The sequence below is a fragment of the Antrostomus carolinensis genome, unplaced genomic scaffold (assembly GCF_000700745.2).
Source record: "Antrostomus carolinensis isolate BGI_N321 unplaced genomic scaffold, ASM70074v2 scaffold7714, whole genome shotgun sequence".
NCBI lineage: Eukaryota > Metazoa > Chordata > Aves > Caprimulgiformes > Caprimulgidae > Antrostomus > Antrostomus carolinensis.
This window is the reverse complement of record NW_010312761.1, coordinates 47725-68980: the sequence shown is the minus strand read 5'-3', so window position 1 is coordinate 68980 and position 21256 is coordinate 47725. Positions and strand designations below refer to the sequence as shown.

At 37.8% G+C, this 21256-nt stretch overlaps 1 protein-coding gene across 1 annotated transcript in view; it reads left to right on the top strand.

Moving 5' to 3' along the window:
• Positions 1-21256, top strand: part of GRIN2A (glutamate ionotropic receptor NMDA type subunit 2A) — a 171081-nt gene that overhangs the window by 138407 nt on the left and 11418 nt on the right. The window contains exon 10 of the mRNA XM_010167098.2: positions 16421-16608. Coding sequence (XP_010165400.1) covers positions 16421-16608 — 188 coding nt within the window. The remainder of the gene's footprint in view (positions 1-16420; positions 16609-21256) is intronic.

Sequence of the window (21256 nt, the reverse complement as noted above, 5' to 3'; positions counted from 1 at the left end):
TATAGCTAGTCAGATGAAAGCTCATTCCTGCTGTGAATTTTTAAAGTAGCTATCCTTAATTTCAGCCGTTGCTAGGGCTGCTTCAGTTGGATGGATAGTTTATTTATGGGATGTATATTCCTTGTGCTTTTCAGCAACCATTTGTGCTACTGAAAACCCTGAAAACCTGCTGTTAGCTTTAAAATCAGCCACCTGTCAGACACTTGCTCATGAAAAGGGGGGTTGCTACCTGACTGCAAGGGAGTTCAGGACATTCGCTAAAACTCAGACTGGCTGCTCTTGTGCCAGCTGCTGCTCTTCCTCAAAAGATTTAGTCCTTTTGACAGTGTAACTTATTCATTTTTTATAGATACTTTTTTTCCCCTGCTGGAATTTCTTTCCTTTTCTAAGGGATTTCTTGGTACAGACACCCCAGGGTGTCTACCTTGCTCCACTTGAGTGACATTTCTGTAGCAGATGGTGCAAATAAGCTGCCATGTGCAGTGTTTTCCGGATCAATATAAGTAACTGCTACATACAGCTGCGCTCCTTAGTATTTTGTCTGATGGCACCTACAGAAGGATTAGACAGCACGCCATCAGCTGCTGAAGCTTCCCACAATAGAAGTGTCACTTTGTGTTTGCTCGTAATCATGGGTTTGGACATTCCAACAGGAAAATAGTGTCAAGTGGGCTTACATATTTTCTGCCTTCAGTTTCTGCAGAGCAAGAACTGTGCAAAGACCTGATCAATGTGGTAATTGTGGGCAGTAAACTCATTACAGATCACACAGCATGATTGTACCTTCTTTTTGCCTCAGAATGGTTTCTCTCTGGAAAGATGATTTCACTTTGGTGACCAAACCAGTCAGGCTCTGTCATCCTCACCAGTCACTTGCGTCTTGAGTCCACCCAGCTTTTTCTTTTTACTGAGATGTTTGGTGAGGATGTGATGTAGTTCACATGGCTGACACCTCAGGGACTTCCAAAGCTAAAAGTGTCCTGAATGAAAGAGATGAGACTGTATAATATGGGACTGTAAGATCTTGCATTCTCTGTAGGGAGAACAGAAAAGCAGGAATAAGTATTTGGTAGTGTATTACAATTGCTTGCCTCTTCTTTTTTTCCAGACTCATATTCTTAAAAAAACATAATTTTTCACTTTCTACCAAATTTTCTGTTCTATTCCTCAGTATACATAGCTGTTTCCTCATTTGTTGTTCTTCTTTTCTCCCTCATGAATTTTTTGACCAGATTGTTTCTCTCTTCCATGTAAAGTTTTCTCTTTCATCCTTATCTAGACTCCATTAATATTTCACCTTCCTTACTTTGGTTGATCCCATGATTTTTAGTACATCTTGCCCCATGGAGCCTATGTTCCTACTGCTCTTTCAAGAATGACCTGTCTCTCCTTCCTCAAACTGCTTCTGCTTCCAAGTAAATATAAAATTTCTATTTTCCTCTTCAGTATATATGTGTTCTGCTTACCTTATTACTGCTATTTTGTCTGTTTTCATCTTTATCTCTTGTCAAAGCTATTCCTGTACTTTTATCTTTTTTCCTTTTTCATCCTCATCATTGGTAGCATACAACAAGCAATTTTTCTTACATATGATAAGGCTTTGCTGCTTCTGCACAGCTTTTTGAAGATGAACTACCTGGTAATTATAGAGTCATAGACTATACACCTGGGAAGGACTTGCAAAGATTGTCTGGTTGATAACTGCTGCTGCAAGTCAGAATAAATAGTAGCTATGTTATTCCTGAAGAATGTTTGTATAACCTGTACATATTTCCAATCTCACTTTTTAAATTGCTTTTGTTTAATTGAAGACATAAGATTTAGTCCCCTTTAATTCCTTATATATAGTGTTTGACTCTAATGTTAAGGTGGAACAAAAAATACCACCAATCAGGCAATATATAATGACTGAAGAGTGCTACACTTGTGGCATCTGATCTAAATAGAATCAAACTATCAAGTAGTCCTTGTTACAGTTCAGTCTGGTTTTGCTGTATCTCAAATTCTTAAGTCTTTCAATCAGCTTTAATTAGTGTTAGCCTCTTGAGATGTATTGGGAATATCTTGATCTTCGAGACCATTGTGTTTAATGCATAATATTATTAAGTTGAACTGGCAGGAGAAAGAGGGAAGGAGATAAGCATAAAGCTTCAGATGCACAGATTTCTATAAGATTTCATTTTGTTGGAGACATGCTCATGTCCCTTTCCTCATTCTGAAAATAAATCAGAAAACAAACTGGGTTTTTTATCTTGCTTTCTCACGAGAAGTGAAAAATCAGCTGCTTCAGTCCAGTCACTAGCGTGGCCAGGAAAAACCTCAAGGGCAGAAATATGGATAGGAAAGTGTATAAAATAAATTATATTCCTGCCTTTATTTCCTGGTCTGGTGTAGGGGTCAGATAGGTCTTGTATTGGAGTATTGCTGTACATGCAGAGATGAGAGTGCACACATCTGTGTCTGGGAAGCTGTGAACAAAATACACAGCCCCTTTCTGTTTTCATCTTTGAGAGGTGAAGAGAATAGTATTTCAAAAATTGACTTACAAGGAAAGCATCTGCATTTGTTTATTTTAATTAGAACAAACAACTTCACTACATGGGCAACAGGCTTGGGCCTATCTTGTTCGATTAACATCGAAAATGTTTAAGATCATTCTAGAAAGGAATCAGCTGGGAAATGCTGCAAATCAAAATGGAAATGAGATCTTTGCTTTAGACTGACATTGACATTATACCTATTCCTTCGACTGAACCTCCGTGGGGGGTTCCTTGCAGCTTACTCATGAAGGTTAGTTAGCATCAATGGTGAAGGCAGATTTATTACCTATATTGGCCTTTCTCCTTTGATAAGAAATCAGCCTTTGTTTCTGAAAATACATTTAAAAAAAAATCTGTAAAGTCTCAGTCAGTAATATCTACCTCTTGTCAACAGTGTCTTGTTTCTGAGATTCACAGATACAGTTCCCACAAAGCTGCTGAAACACCATTCGAACAAACAGCAGAACTTTCAGTACTCCATTTATTAATTAAAGGTATCTTTTTGCAGCCAGACTTGTTAAAAGGGAGCAAAATTAATGCCTCTTGTTATTGAAGTACGACTTAATATTTTTCAAAATGGCAAAATATTGTCCCTCCTTCAATGCCGTTTAGTACTGAAAGTAATAATGATCTTACAAGCTTGTCAAAAAAGGTACTGGTGTTTTTCCCTAAATTTCATGCATAGAAAGGATCACTGAACCACATATTCTCTACTGCCCACAGAGCTTCAGATTGCTCTTTAGGCAGGACTGAGCAGCTCAGGAATTCTCCAGAGTTTTTTGTTCCTTTACCTTAATGAAAACAGAGATGGAAGTTATTTTCCTGAGAATTTTTCAGAAGAATAAAGTCTGTATTCAAATGTATTCAAGACATTAGCTGATGTATTCTTGGTGGGTGAAGTCCAGCTCTGTTAGAGCCATGGTGGCTCCTCTGTGTTCTTTAGATGCTTATTGATCAAACAACGTTCTAAAAATGCATTGCAAGCATTTCTGTCTATACTGTGTTTAATTAATCTACATTTCTAGAACCCTCTATATCAGAGAGACAGATCCTATTGATTTTGCTTCTTGGAGAGAGTAAGTCTTCGAATAGGAAGTAGTTAATTATTGTGTTATGTTTCAAGTGGCTGTTTGGGTTTGTTTACTTTTGTTTGCCTTGCTATATTTTTCCAGAAGAGGTTATAACTAAAGAATGCTATCATTTTGCAAGCAAAACAACTTTACCTGTTGTAATTCTTTGTGGGTTGCATCAGCTCGTAGCTGGTGAGTTTGCATGTAGTGTTTCTCTGTGTACGAGGGTTCTGCTGCTGTAAAACTGTCAAGAGGAGAAAATGCGATGGCAATGAACTGGAAACGCATTTCATGTGCTCACCTTTGCCCCAACATATCTACACTGGAATGTTGCCAGGTATTTAACTGGTAATGAGTGAAATTAGAAAATTTAATTGAGAGTCTTTTCATACTACAGAGGTAAAATGGGAAACTTTCACTTGCCTATTGCCCATCACTGATGAATCCAGCTAATTTTTTCTTTACTTCTTTAATTTTCCTGGATAGGAGGACTGCAGCTGAGTATCGTGCAGTGTATATCTTCTTTCAAGAAAAGAGATGGTCTAACTGATGCTGTGTTATGGCAGCATATTGATGGGAGGCATTATTTCAGTTTATTGCAAAAGCTGAGAATATAACTTGTTTCAAGGCAACTGCAGTAATGAATCCCTTGTGTTCCACAGGCAAGCAGCCCCTTGTTGTACAGCTGCAGACCCCCTCGCTGTCGTGAGCAGTTTTCAGTTTTTATTTACAGCCACAGCTGTGACAATATATTCAGGGATTTGATGCTGAAGTTTACTTGGGACTCCATCTGCCTTCCTGTTAAAGATTGCAGTGTTTGGTAGTTTATACACGTCAAGTTTAATACCTTATTCTTTAGTCATCGGTAGCATACTGGTGGAAATAAGAAACCACTTGGCACGAGTGCTGTGGTGACAGCATTTCTGCACTGCCAGAGCCTCGGCAGGCATGGCCTCGGATGCTGCAGATTTCAAATTTGAGTTGTCCCTTGAGAAGATGCTATCAGCCTGCAGCCATGTCCTGAGCTGCTACCTGCTTTGATAGGAACATGTGATGATTCTATTCCTCTTCATTTTTTAATAACAAATAATAGTGCTAGAAGAAACACCTAGAAGTATCTAACTGAACAGCGTGAATGGCATGAGAAGTTATTTCCTCTCCCCGCGCACATCCTCCCATGTGAAAACAACAATATGATTATTATTTTATTTTTTTTTTTAGAATCCAGTGGTACTAAGCAGAGAAAGTACAAGGCCCTATAAGGCCCTGATGCCCTTTCAACCCTCAGTCTCTAAGTTTATTTGCCAGAATTGGATTTTTGTTGTGCTTACAGTGGTTACAAATTGTACCCAATTCACAGCTTTGCAGACCTTTATTTGCTGAAAGCTACAAACTGGTCAGAGGCTGTGCTGGCAGCTTCTGCAGCATGGCACCGGCTTAACCAGGAGGCAAACATCTCCATTTCTGTCAGCTGGAACACAGTTCACATTGTGCCCAGCAGGTCCTTCTGTTAATTAGCTCTGTCAATTAAAGTGGTGGTGTGCCTGCAGTAAAAAAACAAAACAAACTTGGTTTTTAGGCAGCCAGCTCACATCTCCACTTGGATGTAAAAAGAGTTTCAGTACTTTTGCAGTATTGTCATCAAAATGTTAATCAAAGGAAAAACTTTCTAGTTTTTATTCTTTCTGTGGTTCATGCCTTTTCACCTAAAAAAGAGGAGGGAAGGCTATGAGAGAAGTCACCTGTTTGAGAGAAAAATGATATATTTTAATTTTTCATAAAAAGCAGAAGCTTTTCATTGTTCTTGTGGGCAGATTACAGCTTGTAACCGGAACTCAAAGAAATGTTCAGCAGACATAAATTTTTAAACTTTTAATCTAGTGGCTCAATATTTTCTGACTGTTTCTGACTGACAACACCTTACAGTATTTGTAATTGAGAATATTCACTTTTCTTAGATTTTTAAGGTCACAGTACATAAAACAATTATTTTACCAAAGTTTTAAGGAATCGCCAGAAGTAGTTAATTCTGAAGTGTGTTTGAGGGAGAAAGGGAAAGATCGTTGGGTAGCATGAAATATCTATGGTCTGTAATAACTTATTGCTTGCAACCCTTCTGGATGCCTGTTATGATACAGGAAGAGAGAAACTGCTGGAGACAGCTTTAGCACAAACACTACTTTATGCAACTGAATTTTACAATAATGTATCAAATCTTTAATATCCAGCTATCATTGTAAGAACATGGTGTTTTCCTGTTTTCTCATGGCCTGCTCGTCAAAGCTCTCTATTCTAAGCCTGCTTGAGTTTTGTGTTTTTCACAAGCTTCAAAAACAGGATTAAAAAAATCAAATACAGCAACTGAAATAACCAGGTTTTAGCTGGGTGATCCTTGCTCCAGTCACATTTTTAAGGTATCAGTGAAACAGCAGCCTGTAGTTGAATTATGTACTGATCTTAATGAGGAGGGAATGATGTTCTCCTCTTTCAAAGTGTCTTTCAAAGTGTGAAACCCTTAGAAATCTTTTGGGATACTCAAAATGCACCAGTTTAAACGACTGAATCTGAAACTTGTTTATTTACATGTGATTAGAAAAATATTCTTCTAAGTCTGCATCTGCTGTTACTACAAAAAAACCCCCTTATAATCTAAGGAATTAGCGTTGTTTTTTTTTTTTTTAAAGGAAAGTACTGAGTGGTGAATCCAATTTGTATCTCTAAATGTTGTTTTGTTAAGGAGAAATGTTTGAGAAAATTACTGTCCATATTTTCATCAGTTCTATAGGATACTAATTTAAAAGATTTTTGTCAGACTCTGAAAGGGCAAATTATTGTGCAGTGTGATCATTCCTTTAAGAGGATAATAAATCCAAAATGTGAATGTGTGACATAAGATCAGAAATTAATATTACAGGTAATTCACTGTCAAACTTATAAGTAATGGTCAGGAATATAAAATGGCTTGGAGGACTGGTGTAACTAGCTCCTGGGTTGCTCTACTTTGGTACGAAGCACCCACTAGACCATTTTTCTGGATATAAGTTTTGGACATTTTTGATGACTGACATTTAGAAGCATCCATTTCTGCAGCTGGTCTGAAAAAAAAAAAAAAATCAATACAGCTATGAGACAGGACCATGGGAACTCCTCCAAAAAAAGCTGAACTGGACTTTAATTTTCTCAGTCAAATGAAATCCAAAACCGAGCAGGACCACATCTGAAGCACTGATGAGTTGAGGCACTTTTTGCCGTAAATCACATACGGAGTATCATATTTTATGCCTGCATACTTTCTGCCTTGTAGCTGGAGTGGAAATAGAGATGTAAAATACTTTCAGAAATAGTTGTTCTGTAGTACTTTTTAGTGCTGGCAAGTTGGAATAATCACAACTGTAGACCATTTAATTTTTTATTGTTGTTGAAGTAAAAGTGAACATCAGTCGGCCTCTCCTCTTTGCTCTCTCCTCCCTCTCTTGGTGTCTCTCTTTCTCTGTCTTTTCCCTGTTTGGCTCCAGACCTTTGTAAAGTTCACTAGTGATTGACAGAATATTGCATTTGTGGAGTTAAATTGGCATAGTTACATTCTGGAGATCAGATATTGTGAATTCCAAAATTAAAACAAGCTCAGAAAGAAACTGAAGGAATTGGTGGAAGGTGAATAATTTGGCAGCCTTTAAACATGATGGGGCTTAATATAGCCTGTAGCTCATGAAATATCCATTCAGCTGAAGCCAGGAAGATGTATTCAGGGACAATAGCATCCATACATGCCTCGTTTCTTTTTTTTCCTCATTAAACATCTAGTGTTTGCTAGTGTCATAGATTATTGGGACCTCAGTCTAAGCCAGTGAGGATCTACTGCCCATGGATGTGTATTCCTAACCATACTTACTTCTGGGGAAATTTGTAAGGCAAACAGCACTGAACAGAAATACAGAACTACCTGGGAGAGCAAGATGTTTGTTGTGCTCTAGAATGTCTATTTATCCCTATCAATTTTGACAGTAAGTACTAAGTTATTGTACAAATACACTTTCCTTAAAACCATCTGAAGGAGCTAATGATGTAACAATTTTCTTCCTGAGATTCTGTAAAAAAGAAATTTCTGCTAAACAGTTTGGCCCATTCACTATTTTCTCTCCTGGTTGACTGGGTTCAACTTCTGCAATCAATAGCTTCATTTAGTTTGGCATCAAATGGCTGGTGTAAGATAATTTCCATTTACATCATGATGCTTTCTTTTGAACTCCAGTCTAATACTCATTTGGGTGTTTATCCTAATATTTGTTTTGGTATTGCACTCTGAGAGGAATGATTTTCAAGTGATGTTACAACTGTAGTCACCCAAGCTAGGAACTGGAAAGCTGGTTTGCAACTGGGCAACTGCTGTTTGTGATGAAAGACTGTAGAAATAGGAAAACATTTAAATTTACTCTTCCAACTAAGCGCATTTTTCAGAGAATCTATTCACTAAAGTATCAATTCTGAAATCTAATAGCTTAAAAGAAGTGTGTGCCTGAGTCAGCACAGCTTTCCCGCTTTCGCTGCTGGCATTACTCTGCAGTGAGCAGAGTGCAGGGTTTGGACCTCAAAGTGCCACCAAGCTGGCAGCACAGAGACAAAGACCTCCCATGCCATTTCCATTTGTGGCAGAGCTTTCTGGCACCAGTTTTTCTGATGGCTGAACCCTGTTTCCCCATCACTTGCTGTCCTTTCAGGAAATGCAGTTATTATCACATTCTTCTATTTCTTCCACATGTATTGAAAAGTCTAAATAAATAACAAACTGGGTAGAACTTAATGTGCTGTTCCAGGGGACTTTCTAGGGGAGGTTGGTTCTCACAAACATTGAATATTGGCAAATACTAATATTGGCATTTAGAGGGTTATTAGGATCTGAGAAGGCACTCACTGAAATTCTGGGGAAGCTCATACCTCAATAGTTTCCAGTTATCTATAAACAGAAGCAGATATCATCATGTCCTTTTAAGCTGGGTCACATTTTCAAGAATTTCTTCATGGCTATAAGATAAATGCACTGGGGTTTTGTTTGTGGTTTTGTTTTGATTTGTTTTTTTTAAAGAAAAAAAAGCCTGTCTCTCCTGTTCAGCCGACAGCAACTTGTCTCTAGGAAAAAAAAAAAAAAGGTTTATAATAATTTATTTCTAATTCCTTTACTCAGTACCTGAGTGCTCATCTGATTTTTTTGAAAAAAGGTTATCTCCTGTGTATACATTACCATTTATTTAGGTAATGCAGTTATCCATCTCGTGGCTTTAAATATTACAAAGTACTTGGAAATAAAATGAACAGGTGAAAGTAGCTATATCCCATCTAACACCTCTCTTTTTGAGAAGAAGCTATTCTAAGTTTTAGCATTCATTTGATTTGGGGATGAGATCAGGTGCTTGGTGAAATGTGCTGAATTTATCCTTCATTATGCTATCGTAACTGGGACAAAACTTTAATCTAAAAATATATTCCCCCACTCGACTTTTCAAATTTTGTGTTTTGATAAACTGACGCTTTGCAAGTACTTCATTGCTCGGCTTCTGAGACTTGAAGTGGGACACTGTTCCACTGCATAAATTAATCATAAAGGCACTCTAAATTTTCCATGATTTTGTTGCTAAGGGAAATATGATGTTACAGGGACTGGGAAGGTGGGTGGACAGAGAGGTGGTGAATGGGAGCTCCTGTGAGTGAGGGGGATGAACATGCCTGTTCAGGTAACCACAGCCAAGTGATGCCGGAAGGTTCTTGACGGCTTTTCTGGCAGCCTGAGATTGCCCTGACAGGTGAGGTGAAGCCTCCACAATCTCTCACGATGGTGTTAATGTCTGTCAGAGCTTGGCTCTTCTGAATTTTTTGTCTACGGTTTCTGTGTGAAGATTGAAGTGAGGACAGTTTGAGCTGGGAGAAAAGTTGAAAGCTCATTCCCTGCTAATGAGTTCATCATTTAACTGGGTTAAACTTTGTTAACCTGCCTTGTTGCAGAGGGGTGGTTGTTAAAATTTCCCCTAATGAATTGGCAATGTCAAGATGTCAAGAAAACCATCCAGTGTATGTGAACTCAAGATCCACATGGAGCTATTTGAATATGTGCTATAAGATAAAGTCACTGCTGGTGATGAAGTGCCAGCAGATAACCTGAAATGCATTTTAGTCAAAACTGGGTAAATGAAACCATCAATCCTTCATGCTAAAGGTTAAATATCTGCCTCTCTTGCTCCAGCAATATCAAAATGTCACTTTAGAGCACTTTCACTGAAGCCTCGCCTGCAGAGCAGCCTTCTTGCCCTTTGATTGCTGTGTCATTCTGTAGTGACCTTTTGGCATTAGATCCCCTGGACATCATCCTAGTTTGAGAGCTGCACAAATGACACTTGCGTCTCTCATTGTGCACTCTTGACATACTTTCTTTTATCCCTTCTGTGGATAAAGAAGGGATAAAATGTAAATTATTAAATTTGTAGTACATCTGTAAATCTGTAATGTAAACCTATCATATTTTAAAGCCAGTATTTTTGCACTTGCTGCCTTCCCAGCAATCACATCTCTAAAACATATGTTTATGTTTAATCCAGCCTTAAGTGGATACCAGGTTTTTGATTAATATAAAATTGAAAATTCTACTTTAAGCCTCATGTAAGACATCTATACTACAGACTATGCAATTTATTTTTAAAAGCAAAAAAGCTGAAAAGTAGTGGGGTTTTTGCAGAATGTTTTGAAAATTAACCATGTCTCTCCAAAAATTATGTTTAGGAGACAAAACTTTAATAGGTGAAAGTGCTCTTGATGATGAGGAGGGAGTGAAGAGAGGAGGGTAAAGGTGGTGTTAAAAATATTGAGGATTCACTGACTTGCAGTCTGATATTTGTAATAAGGCAATAAATTAAAATATTATGCTTTTAAAAGGCATGACTGGAGCCCTAGTAAACAGGCATGACACTTGCTCTGTAATAATCTTTGTAGTCTTTTTTCCATTTGTTTACAATCCAATTTGAGGAATAACATCTCTTTGTGTTTTGCCACCTAGGCAAATTTCAATAACAGATTTGATTTAATCTTATCTTTCCTCAGAATAAAATTTATATAATTTATAATGAATAATTATTGTCAAATATGTAATTGACCTTTAATTTTTCAGAACAAGCCCCAGAAGGTGCATATTTGAGTTAAAAGCTAATCTTCATCAAAAATAATGTAGAAAAGTCATTGTGATACAGCTCTTTGCAGCAAAATGCAGCGCAAGCAAATTGCTGTGATGGTGTACTTTGTATATTACATGCATACTGGTTTTGTGTAAGTCAAATCTGTGTTAGTAATAATACACAGTTTTTGTGTGGCCGTGAAAAGAACATATTTGGGGTGTTAGAGAACCTAAAAGAAATGAGAGTGAGAAAAATTGATTCTGAAGTTAATGTCCTGGATCTGACAAATGAACACTGCACTGAATGGTACCCGCTTTAGCAGGAAATTAATTCTGCTGTAGATATTGCATCTCTGGATTTACTGCAGTAGTTGAAAACTGGAAAGTGACTTCAGTCATACTTCAGTTTCTCTGATCCTCAGTGGAAACACAGTATTATTTATTCCATAGAGTCCAGTGCTTGACAGTAAGATAGAAGAAGAATGTGAATAAACAGAACTGCATTAAAGCATCCCTCTCATTTTCTGAATACTATGACACAGGTCATAGCAGGACATACAGTAATTGAAGGAGATTGATTTCTGGTGTGCTGGATTACTGCTTGTGTCTCTAGAACTACTGAGCAGATTGCCATTTTAGATTTTACCCTCTTCTTTCCATCAAGAAAACAAAATTGCTGAAGGATCATGTAGTTGGTTACGGAAACAAGTAACGGAAACATTTTCCAAGACAGCTATACTTCTGTATAGGGAGGGAGAAGCTATGACTAATAAAGGGGCATTTTCCTAATCCTGCTTTTCAGTTTTCATCATAGGAATTTGGTGAAAAGTATGTGCCAATAATAAAGATGGGGAAAATGACAAGGAAGTGTTTTCCACTTTCCTGAAATTACTTTTCTGTACCTTTTCCTCTAACTTCACTTTTCTTTATACAGGCATTTTTGATTGTGTACAGCAACATTTTAGAGAATGGGTTTTTGCAATAGCTATTCTGATTTTTTCAAATCTTATTCTTCTTGGTGACTCATAAATGTCTAGGTACAAGACTGTCCACATTTGTTTTTCACAGATCTCCCACTTCAAATTATTACATTCAGTAATACTCTTTTGGATTTTTTTAGAGCTAGTCCAATTCATAATTTTCTAACACCTGATGCTCTCCTATGCCTTGTGAGCTAAAATTCTCCCCACTCCCTTTCCTCTTTGTGCTTGCTAGGTAATAAAAGACATTTGCCTTTGTAGTCTCTCTTACATAAATATTCCAAAGTGTTTATTTTCTGTCCTACCCAGGAGTATTGCAAGAGTTCAGAGGAAGTTTAAAACCTGCCATTTGCTTAGCTGAGTCATAACACTGTAGTCCTGTTCCTCTTCATTCATTGAAGATGCCTGGTGCGTTTGGCTGGTTCATGGCAGTTATAAAACTTGTTTCTTGCTGCATTCCAGTCTCTGTAGTTCTCTTTCATCTTTCTAGTAACTCTTAGCAGTTTATTTAAACCTACACAATGTGACAAAGCTTTTTGCCCCCTGACATGGCTGCACTGAAATGACAAGTTAATTGATTAATTTTTATGTGACAAAGATTTGCAAGAGGCTTTGGGTCTTTCTTGATGCGGGGCGCTGTACTCGGTGCGTGTAAGCTGTTTTACAGTGCATGTGGAGCTTAGATAGCAGGGTGATCAGCACTCAGGCCAATACAAAGCTTCTCAGATCCATAGCACAGTTGAATTTCTGCTGCCACAAGAACAAAGACCCTGGGTCTTGTCAGTCCATCTGTAGAAGAAGAGAAAGAGGAAATGGATGAGCTGGAGCACAGATTCAGGCTTGCTTGAGAAAGGCAAGATGAGGATGTGCTACTGCGTTCAGCAGTCACTGCTGTGCACGCAGCCTGGCTCTTCTGTCAGTGCTGAGCAAAACAGCAGATGTGCCGTTCCCAGCATGGACATAGCAGGAAGGAAAGTCCTCTGTGGTCCCAGCAACCTGCTGGCTGACACAAATGCCTGCTTTGTCTTTTTCCAGAGCTTACACTCTCTGCCATCTTTGCAAACAACTGGGAAAGAGGCAAATTTTCAGTTTTGCCCAGATTTTGCTGTCTCAGTTTTTGGAAAGTCTTACTGAAGAATGTTTAAAGTTGTCTGAAAGTTCTTAAAAAGTCAGTGTTGGGAAATTCACCTCCTAGTGATGGATCTGTTGGCTGCCATCTGAGAGCTTAATTTGTGGCTTGTTACTCCCTGCCCATGCTGCAGGGGTACGTCATGTTCTGAAGCTTTGCTTTGCAAGGAATCATACTTCTGTAATCAGCACATGATCAAGAGATAATTAAGCCTTGAGAGGTTGTAAGATTTATGTTGGAAAAGGAGGAAATAAATTCTGTATATGAATTTGTATTTGTAGACAGCAAGACCTTTTCAGGCCAATCAACTTTTTGATTCACAGTTCAGACATGGGGCAGCAACTGATAGCAGAACATTTCAGCACTCAGCACCCTGTCAAGAAAGTACCTCATGTTTTTAAATCAATTTGCATTATGAGATTTATTCTGACCTTACAGAAGTAGTATAGAGAAAACCCTCAGAAGTTAAGCCATCTGCATCTTCAGAACCTGCTTTCCTTGTACATACCCACTGCAGCTGATGCCAGACTCTGCGAAGCTGGGGCAGGGGTCCACAGCAACTGAGTTAAACTGTGATTGTGCCTTGTCTTTCTCTCTCAAGGTTTTACTACACTGCTCAACAAGTTAAGGCAAGCTGCATGTGAAGAGTGTGATTTCTGAGGTAATACAAGACTTTTGCCCTGGAGTCTTTAGCAAAGATATCTTTTTCCTCTATATTTCTGACTGGGTTTGTTTTGACAGAAGAAGAGCTGACTCTTTATATTTTCTCTATGTTTACCAGCATGCGTTTTCTGTGCTTACATTGCAAAACTATAAATCCCAGAATAAACAGACGATAAATTCCAGAGTGTATTTTAACTTAGGTCGGTTCGTTGCAGCAGTGTCAGTACCCACTGAGAGGAGCATTACTTTCCAACCCCTTGCCTGAGCCAAAGGCATCCACTGAGGAGGCAGCTGTCCTTCCTTCCCCACAGATAACTGCACGGGTCTAAAAGCACGAGCCTGGATAGTATTGATTATGGTAATTGTCTGCTGTAAACCAGAAATGTTACAAATATCTTGAGGATACAGCAAATAGTTTTCTTTTTTTCCCTTGTGTGCCTACCCAAAGGACAAGGATTTTTTTCTTTCTCTCTACTCATCCAAAGATTGTCTCTTAAGTGCTGAATCAAAGCACATCATTTAGAAAACTGTCTGGTCTTGTGTTGAAGACTGCAAGCTTGGGCACTACCCTTATGCCTCCTCCCTCACCAACCTCTTGGCTCTTACGCTCAGTGTTAGGTAGCCATCCATATCTTATTTTTGGATTGATTTTGTGACACAACACCTTCCAGATGTTTAGTAATTGTTTTCTCCATGTTAAATCGCTCATTCAAAGGAAGGAGAGTCAGACTTTTAGCACTGATGGAGCTAAACTGACTTCTAAGCTGAGGATTGCACCAAGTGAGTTTTAGGGAAGAGTGGAAAAACAAAGAAAATGATGGCTCAGCTGATTTCTTTTAATGGTTACATGAGCCACCTGTACTTTCTCTAAATTAACTACTTCACTAAATTCCAATCTGATTACTTGAATTTTGACTGTTGGGGTAAGTATCTTTGAAGGAAAGCAATAAAGTACAGAAAGTAGTGACAGGAACTTCATTCTTCATTTTTTCATGACAGCAGACAAAATCCAACAACCTCACTCTCCCCTGGTATTTCTCTTGGTTCAATATGAGATGGATAGGGGTATTTTTAGTGCCACATTTTTGCTATCTGATCTAGAGTTCCACAAAAGCTTGAGTTCTGTATGAATCTGTTGACTGATTATTTAAGAACAAGCATTTTATTGTGTCATGCGTGAAAATTTGGTTAGGTTTTTTGGGGGTTTTTTTTCTGTCAGTAGCCAAAATCTGATATTCCTAGGTCTTTCTCTGTTTTGTGGATGTAAATGAAAATCTTAATCAACATAAGCTGATTTAAGGTAGTGGCAAGTGTCATTCCAAGACTTCAACACCAGCAGAATTCACAGCTGGTACATACTGATATATATAATATAAATGAAGTTGATGCTTTTCTACCTGTTTGTGCCACAATTAATTTGTTTTTATAATTCCCTTTCCACGAAGACAGGTCCCAACTGTTTATGAGCAGCATTTTGACAGCCTCTGTCATTTGCATCCCATCAGAAAATGTTAGCAGTGCTCTCCAGTGATGCACTGTGACTCCCCAAGGCCCAGCTGGCAGTGCTGGCAGCGCTCGGGAGCTGCAATGCCAGTGAGGGTGCGGGGTGGAGACCCCCTCCTCCTCTTCCAGCCTGTGAAGCTGATGGTGCAGTTGTGTCCTTCCCATTCCTTTGACTCCTATGGGATGGGCACAGATATTGAAAAGAGATTTTGTTACTGGGGGAGGTAATAACTTTGTTTTAGTGTGTCATTTAGGTAGGATTTGGGCTGAGGTGATGGGTTTTTTCCTCTTGCCTCTGTATTCTACTAGTCTTGTGCAAGTGGTAGAAATCTTAAGTTTAAGTTTTTGGCTGCAGATGAGAGCAACAATACAAGACATACTAAAGTTTTATCTTTTTCCTTTCAAAGATTGCATATGAATTTCTGTTGGTATAAGAATTTATTTTCTTTGATCAAGGTGCACTGCTTGCAAGTGATTGTCCTTCCCAATGGCCTCCTCTTCTTGTATGTGCACTTCTACTGGCTTCATTTGTGAAATATCCATGTGCCTGTCTCTTCTAACTCTTGCTTTACAGTGCTTCTTAAAAATTATCCCTGGAGGACATTGCTTCTTTCCCTTTCCTTATTAATTTTGTTTTCCTCTATTTTGTTGTGTTCCCTGTATACCTTAGAGAATGGGATTATCCCATTCTTACATCTTTAGGTAGATGGACTGAGAGGCTTGAGATTTTCCACAAGTTCCTTTATTCCTGCTGTGGTCCAGGTACACAAATAATGTGTTTGGAACTATGAATCATAAAGAAATATTTTCTATATTTTTTTAAGCAGAATTTAGATAGCTATATCAGATATGCTCCAATACCTTCTCCTGTCTTCATGAGGACTTAACCTTCTCCCTCACTGTTTATTTTTGGAAAGAGATGTAAAATAAGAGTGTGTGTGGAAAACTGGTGAAGTCATGTTTTCAGTCTCATTCAGTATTTTAAATAAGCTAATTGGTTATTGTTGTTTCAATTCTAAATTCTCTGTTGTCACTTGTGTTGTTTTTGGAGATCACTTTGCATCTCAAAATATTTATTATCCATTTGGAAAGCAAAGATACAAAGATAACAGGGCAAGACATTTTGTAGCTTGGTTTCTACTGCTCAGTATTGTTTAACAGCACCCCTTAAAATAGAAATGCAAAACTATGTGTCCTACTTTCCCCTCACTAAAATAGATGCCTTTTGTTAATTTTAGATAGAGCAGAACAGGATATATAATTAATGATATCAAAGAATCCGTATGATATTCAACAGGGTCCTAACATCAAGGACAAAAGAAGTCTGACAATAGCTGTCCCTAATGAATTGATTTGTAAAATGTTTTCTTTTATTCCAGGAAGTTGGATGCTTTCATCTATGATGCAGCAGTGCTGAATTACAAGGCTGGACGAGATGAAGGCTGCAAACTTGTCACAATAGGGAGTGGATACATCTTTGCCACTACAGGCTATGGAATAGCACTTCAGAAAGGATCACCTTGGAAGAGACAAATTGATCTAGCCCTCCTTCAGTTTGTTGGAGATGGTAGGGACCACGCTTTTTTCCTTTCTTTTCCTCCTCTATGTATGCACAGTTAATGCAGTGTTAGTAGCTCAGCCTTTTACTACTGTTCTCTTACAGTCTTAAAAAAACCAGATGAGTAAGATTATTTCTCCTTGCTGAGACAGGAATGCTCTTCCACTCTGTTCTAACTCACCTCATCACCAAGGACGTTTGCATCTATTTTCAGAAAGTGTTTTCATACACATCACAAAGTAATGATGGCCTCAATGTTAGAGAGCATTTCTAAATGTATTTCTTTTCTTTTTTTTTCTTTTTTTTTTTTTTGCCTTTGAGCAATTCCTGGGGAATTTTTACGTGGTAGATGAGTTATCTTTTAGCATGACTGTTTTGCTATTTAAGTGTGTTGAGCTCAGTTCTGAATTGGTGTGAGTGATCTCTAATCTAGGATGGATTAATTTAAACTTCTGGTAAGAGAATGTTTATGGAATTGAAGAAGGGTGACTGGTTTTATTGGATTTCAAACAGCTATTTTTCATTCTAACACAAAACAGAAGGATTGTAGGTCCTTTTGGCACTTCTGCCTTGCAGAAGAAGAAAACTTACTGCACATCTTTAATATATTTGTAGCCAGTGATAATGACTCATTCTCCACATAGGGCTTGAACTACATTTTGATTGTAGAAATGTTTCTTTGCCACAGTAAAACTTCAAGCCTTTCACATGTGCATGCAAATAAAAATATAGTGGTTAAAAATAAATTTTGTATTATGACTGACTGAAATCCTCCATAAGACTGGAATATGATGGGTGTTACATAATATTTTTAATTATTTTTTTTCTTTTTTTTACATAGATACATGTATTAACTTGGCATTTCTCTGTCAGTGAAAAAGAGGGCTTTATTGAAAAGTAAATGTGCACTTAAGGTCACAAATAGCATGTCATTGAGATGAAGAATGGTAAATTTCTATAGAAGACAGTTTAAATGGCAAAGTGCTGGACCTTAGCATAGTGGCCTCCTGTTCCATAAAAAACAAGACATTAACTTTCATACTGGAGACAGTGAGTGTATTAGTCTTCCAGTACATATTTTATTCCTATTTTATTCCTATTATAATACTACATGACGGGAAGACGTGTAATCTTCATGACTGATGTATTTTGTCTGATGTACATAGAGAGATACTAGTGTCATAATTATTGATCTGTTGGCTTTAGAGAGGCTTATGGAAAAAAACATTGCTCAGGTTTTTTTTTCTTTATTTTTCTATTTGTCAATATTTTGTGAGTAGAATATTTTTCTGTTTGTGTAATAATGTTAAGAAGTGCTGGGTGCTGTAATTCTGACCCAATTTTAGATGAGGAAGTAGAATCAGAGAAGTTGAATTATTTGTCCCATACTAAAGAAGAAAATGCTTTTGTAGCCTGAAGGAGGATCTGAGGTGTCTTTCTCAGTAGTGGACTATCCCCTCTAGATGTTGCCAGAGAATCACTGAGGTTTTTGTTCTTTTCACCTTGCATTTTCTTCATGCTTCCTCTTTCATCATTTTTGATACTTCTTATTCAACAAAAAGAAATAATACCACAGGGAAAGAAAGTAAATTAAATAGAAGGAAAAGTATTTGAAGCTATTCAAGAAAAAGCTTGTTAAAATACCAAAAGTACTGCATTTTTATGCATCACTTTGTCTCTGAATATCAGGGAGAAAACAAAATGGATAGGAGAGAAGAAGGAAAAATCTGATCACGTATTTACACTTTGACCTGTGGATTTACATCACATATGAATGCTTATATCTCTAACCTGTATTTAGTAGCTGAAAATAATACAAATGAATTGTCTACAAAACTCAGTATTAAAACTTCCATATGAATAATTTACAGAATTGCAATAGATACAGATGACACCCAGTTGAATGAAACCTTGTCATGAAATACCTGCTCCCATGATCATTTTGCTCAGATATTACTTCAGAAGATAAGCAAAAGTTTTGAATGCACAAACCATGGGGATTGTTAATGTGTTTATGGCATTTTTTCAGTGTTTTTTTTAGTACCTTTAGAAAGTATCCTGAACAACCCATGAATGCTAAAATGTTCGTTTTCTCTTGTAAAGGATCTCTAAATTTGTTCAGAAAAATGTATGTATTCTTTAGTCCCAGAAACATTTGCTACCTTGTCTCACTTCATTGTGTTACAAGTTTAAATGATAATTTTCAGAAAAACAAAAAAAACCCTCAAACAAACAAATGGGGAAGAAAACAAACAAAAAACCCAACCAAAACCAAAACCCAAAAAAAACCCTAAGAATTATGTTCAAGTTCTACTGATTTATAAAGTGTTTTGCAGCTAAACTGGAGCAAAACACCAAGAAATTAAATGTAAAGAGTGATTGCCTGGAACCAGCATGACCTGATTTTGTGATCTACATCTAACTTGAGTGATTTGATGAGTAATCTTTTTAGCTATGAACTTATATAACTCTGTTTTGATGAATTGGAAGGGATGAACCCAGTGTCCAGACCAACATCCTTTTGCTGTATCCCTAAAAATGTCTTTGAAGTTATCTAGACTAAAAGCAAGTACGGTTGGGGGAAAAGTTTCATCTTAAGCTGATACTCCTGGGAACGCCTCAGTGGAGTCTGAATGATGTTGTTTAAGCAAATAGGCATACACAAATGAAGGCACAAATACTTCTTTCGCATGTATAGCCTCTGCAGAATTTATTAGTCTTTAAGACTAAGCCTATAAACAGCAAAGCACTAAGCAGTATTGAATTATTATTCAGTATATGTAATGGAACATTCATCACAGTGTGGAATAATTTAAATGAATGATTATAAATCTAATGGGTTTCGTAACTGTAAGAAAAAAAATCCAGAGTTGAACAAACACCATTTCTTGATATGAATGTTATGTTAATAAGAGGAGAGAACCTTTTGGATGATACTAGATATTTGGATAAGACCAAGTAATTTGTTTAAAAGCATATCTGATTGCACCTATAAAAACCATGATCTCATCTCTCTTTTGCCTTTACACAGTACTGAGACGGCATTTTGAATTTGTTTGGTTTGGTTTGGTTTGGTTTTTTCCCATTTGTGAGCAAATGAGATTATTGAACTGCAAATGACAAAGCTGCTTTGGGATTAAGAGAGTAAGAGGGCTTCAAAGTGTGCATGGAATGGAGAGAAAGACAGCAAGGAGCCTTCTGCAGCAGAAATGGAGACATGAAAGATACATAACAGCACAAATGCATAGAAGTGAGGAACAGAAAAGTGCTGGGTAAAGAAAGCAGATCTGGGGAGGAGTGGGAGAGTGTCAGCCAGCTGCCCAGGTCAGGCATCTGCTGTATGTGAGGTGTTTGTGACCTATTGTGCTACCTGCAGGTTATGGGCTCAGTTCAAATGAAGGTCTGGGAAGAGACCTCCAGGAAAAGAGGGGCAGATGGTATAGCTGTATTAAGCCTTTAACCCTTAAAGCTGCAACCTTTAAAGCAATTAAAGACACAGGTGTAAAGAAGAGAAGTGGATTTTGTTTGAGTTTCCACAGAGAGTCTTATCCTCTTCCTAGTAATTTTCAGTTCTGGTTAATCTTTATGTGCTTTTAGGATGTCTTAGTACCCCAAGAACTGTTTTCCTGGGTGGATATTTGCTTCCCACTCCTTAGGGGTAATAAGTAACTGTGGAAATGAGATTTGACCCCATACATCTGGAAGAGGAAAGCTCTTTGCTATTTTTTTCATATTTTAGCATAAGTCTTCAAATTGCTGTCTAGATTGTAAGGAAGTATAGCAGAGTGACTCACATGGGCTGTTAAAGACCAAGAAGGAAATAGGTATGTGATTATAAGGACATATTTTCAGTGCGTGCTGCTCAGGCAGAATACACCCACAATCCCAGTGATTTTCTGTTTATATATTTAGTGTCCTCCTTAAGCAGTGGGTGGAACAAATGTGACTGGAGAGTGTGAGCGTATAAGTGGAGGGTGTTTGTGTAGCTGAACAAGAGTTAGAGGGATTGTAATATTGAAAATCGTGCTTCGCAGTTCTGTTAATTCATCCTTAACTAATGGGGGTATGCCGAGTGCAGTCGTTAGCTCACAGTAAATTTATTGCTGTTGGTCATCTGTGTTCCTCTTGCTATTTTTACAGGGGGAGATAACTCAGAAAATAAGAGTAAGAGAGACTGTTTTGGGGGATCCAGACTGAATTTAAAAAGTTGCTGTGCTTTTATGTAATGTCTTATATGAAGCACGCTGTATGGCTCATGTAACTAGGTCAAATTGAAACTGATGAGCTTACTGAACCAAACACATATCAACCCCTTTGGCTTCTGACTCTTCAATTCAGGGTGAAGACCCTCTTATGTCAGGGTCCCCAAGTGATGGGGTGATACCTTCCTCCTCCACCATTTACTTGGTGGGAGTTCTCATCAGAGGAAGTGTGAAACAGTCTGTCCCTAAATTTGAAAACTGCCACTTGTCCAGTCTGAATAAGCAGATGATTCTGTTAATGCAGCCACAGTCTTTTGAAGATGATGCCCTACATCTGACTAATGTGAAAGTGTATATTTAACCCTTTTATTCAAGATCCATAATTAGTATATGTCAGTTTTTACTTGCAAGCTGGCTCCTCAGGCTGAACCTCAGGTTGGTGCTTTGCACAAGAG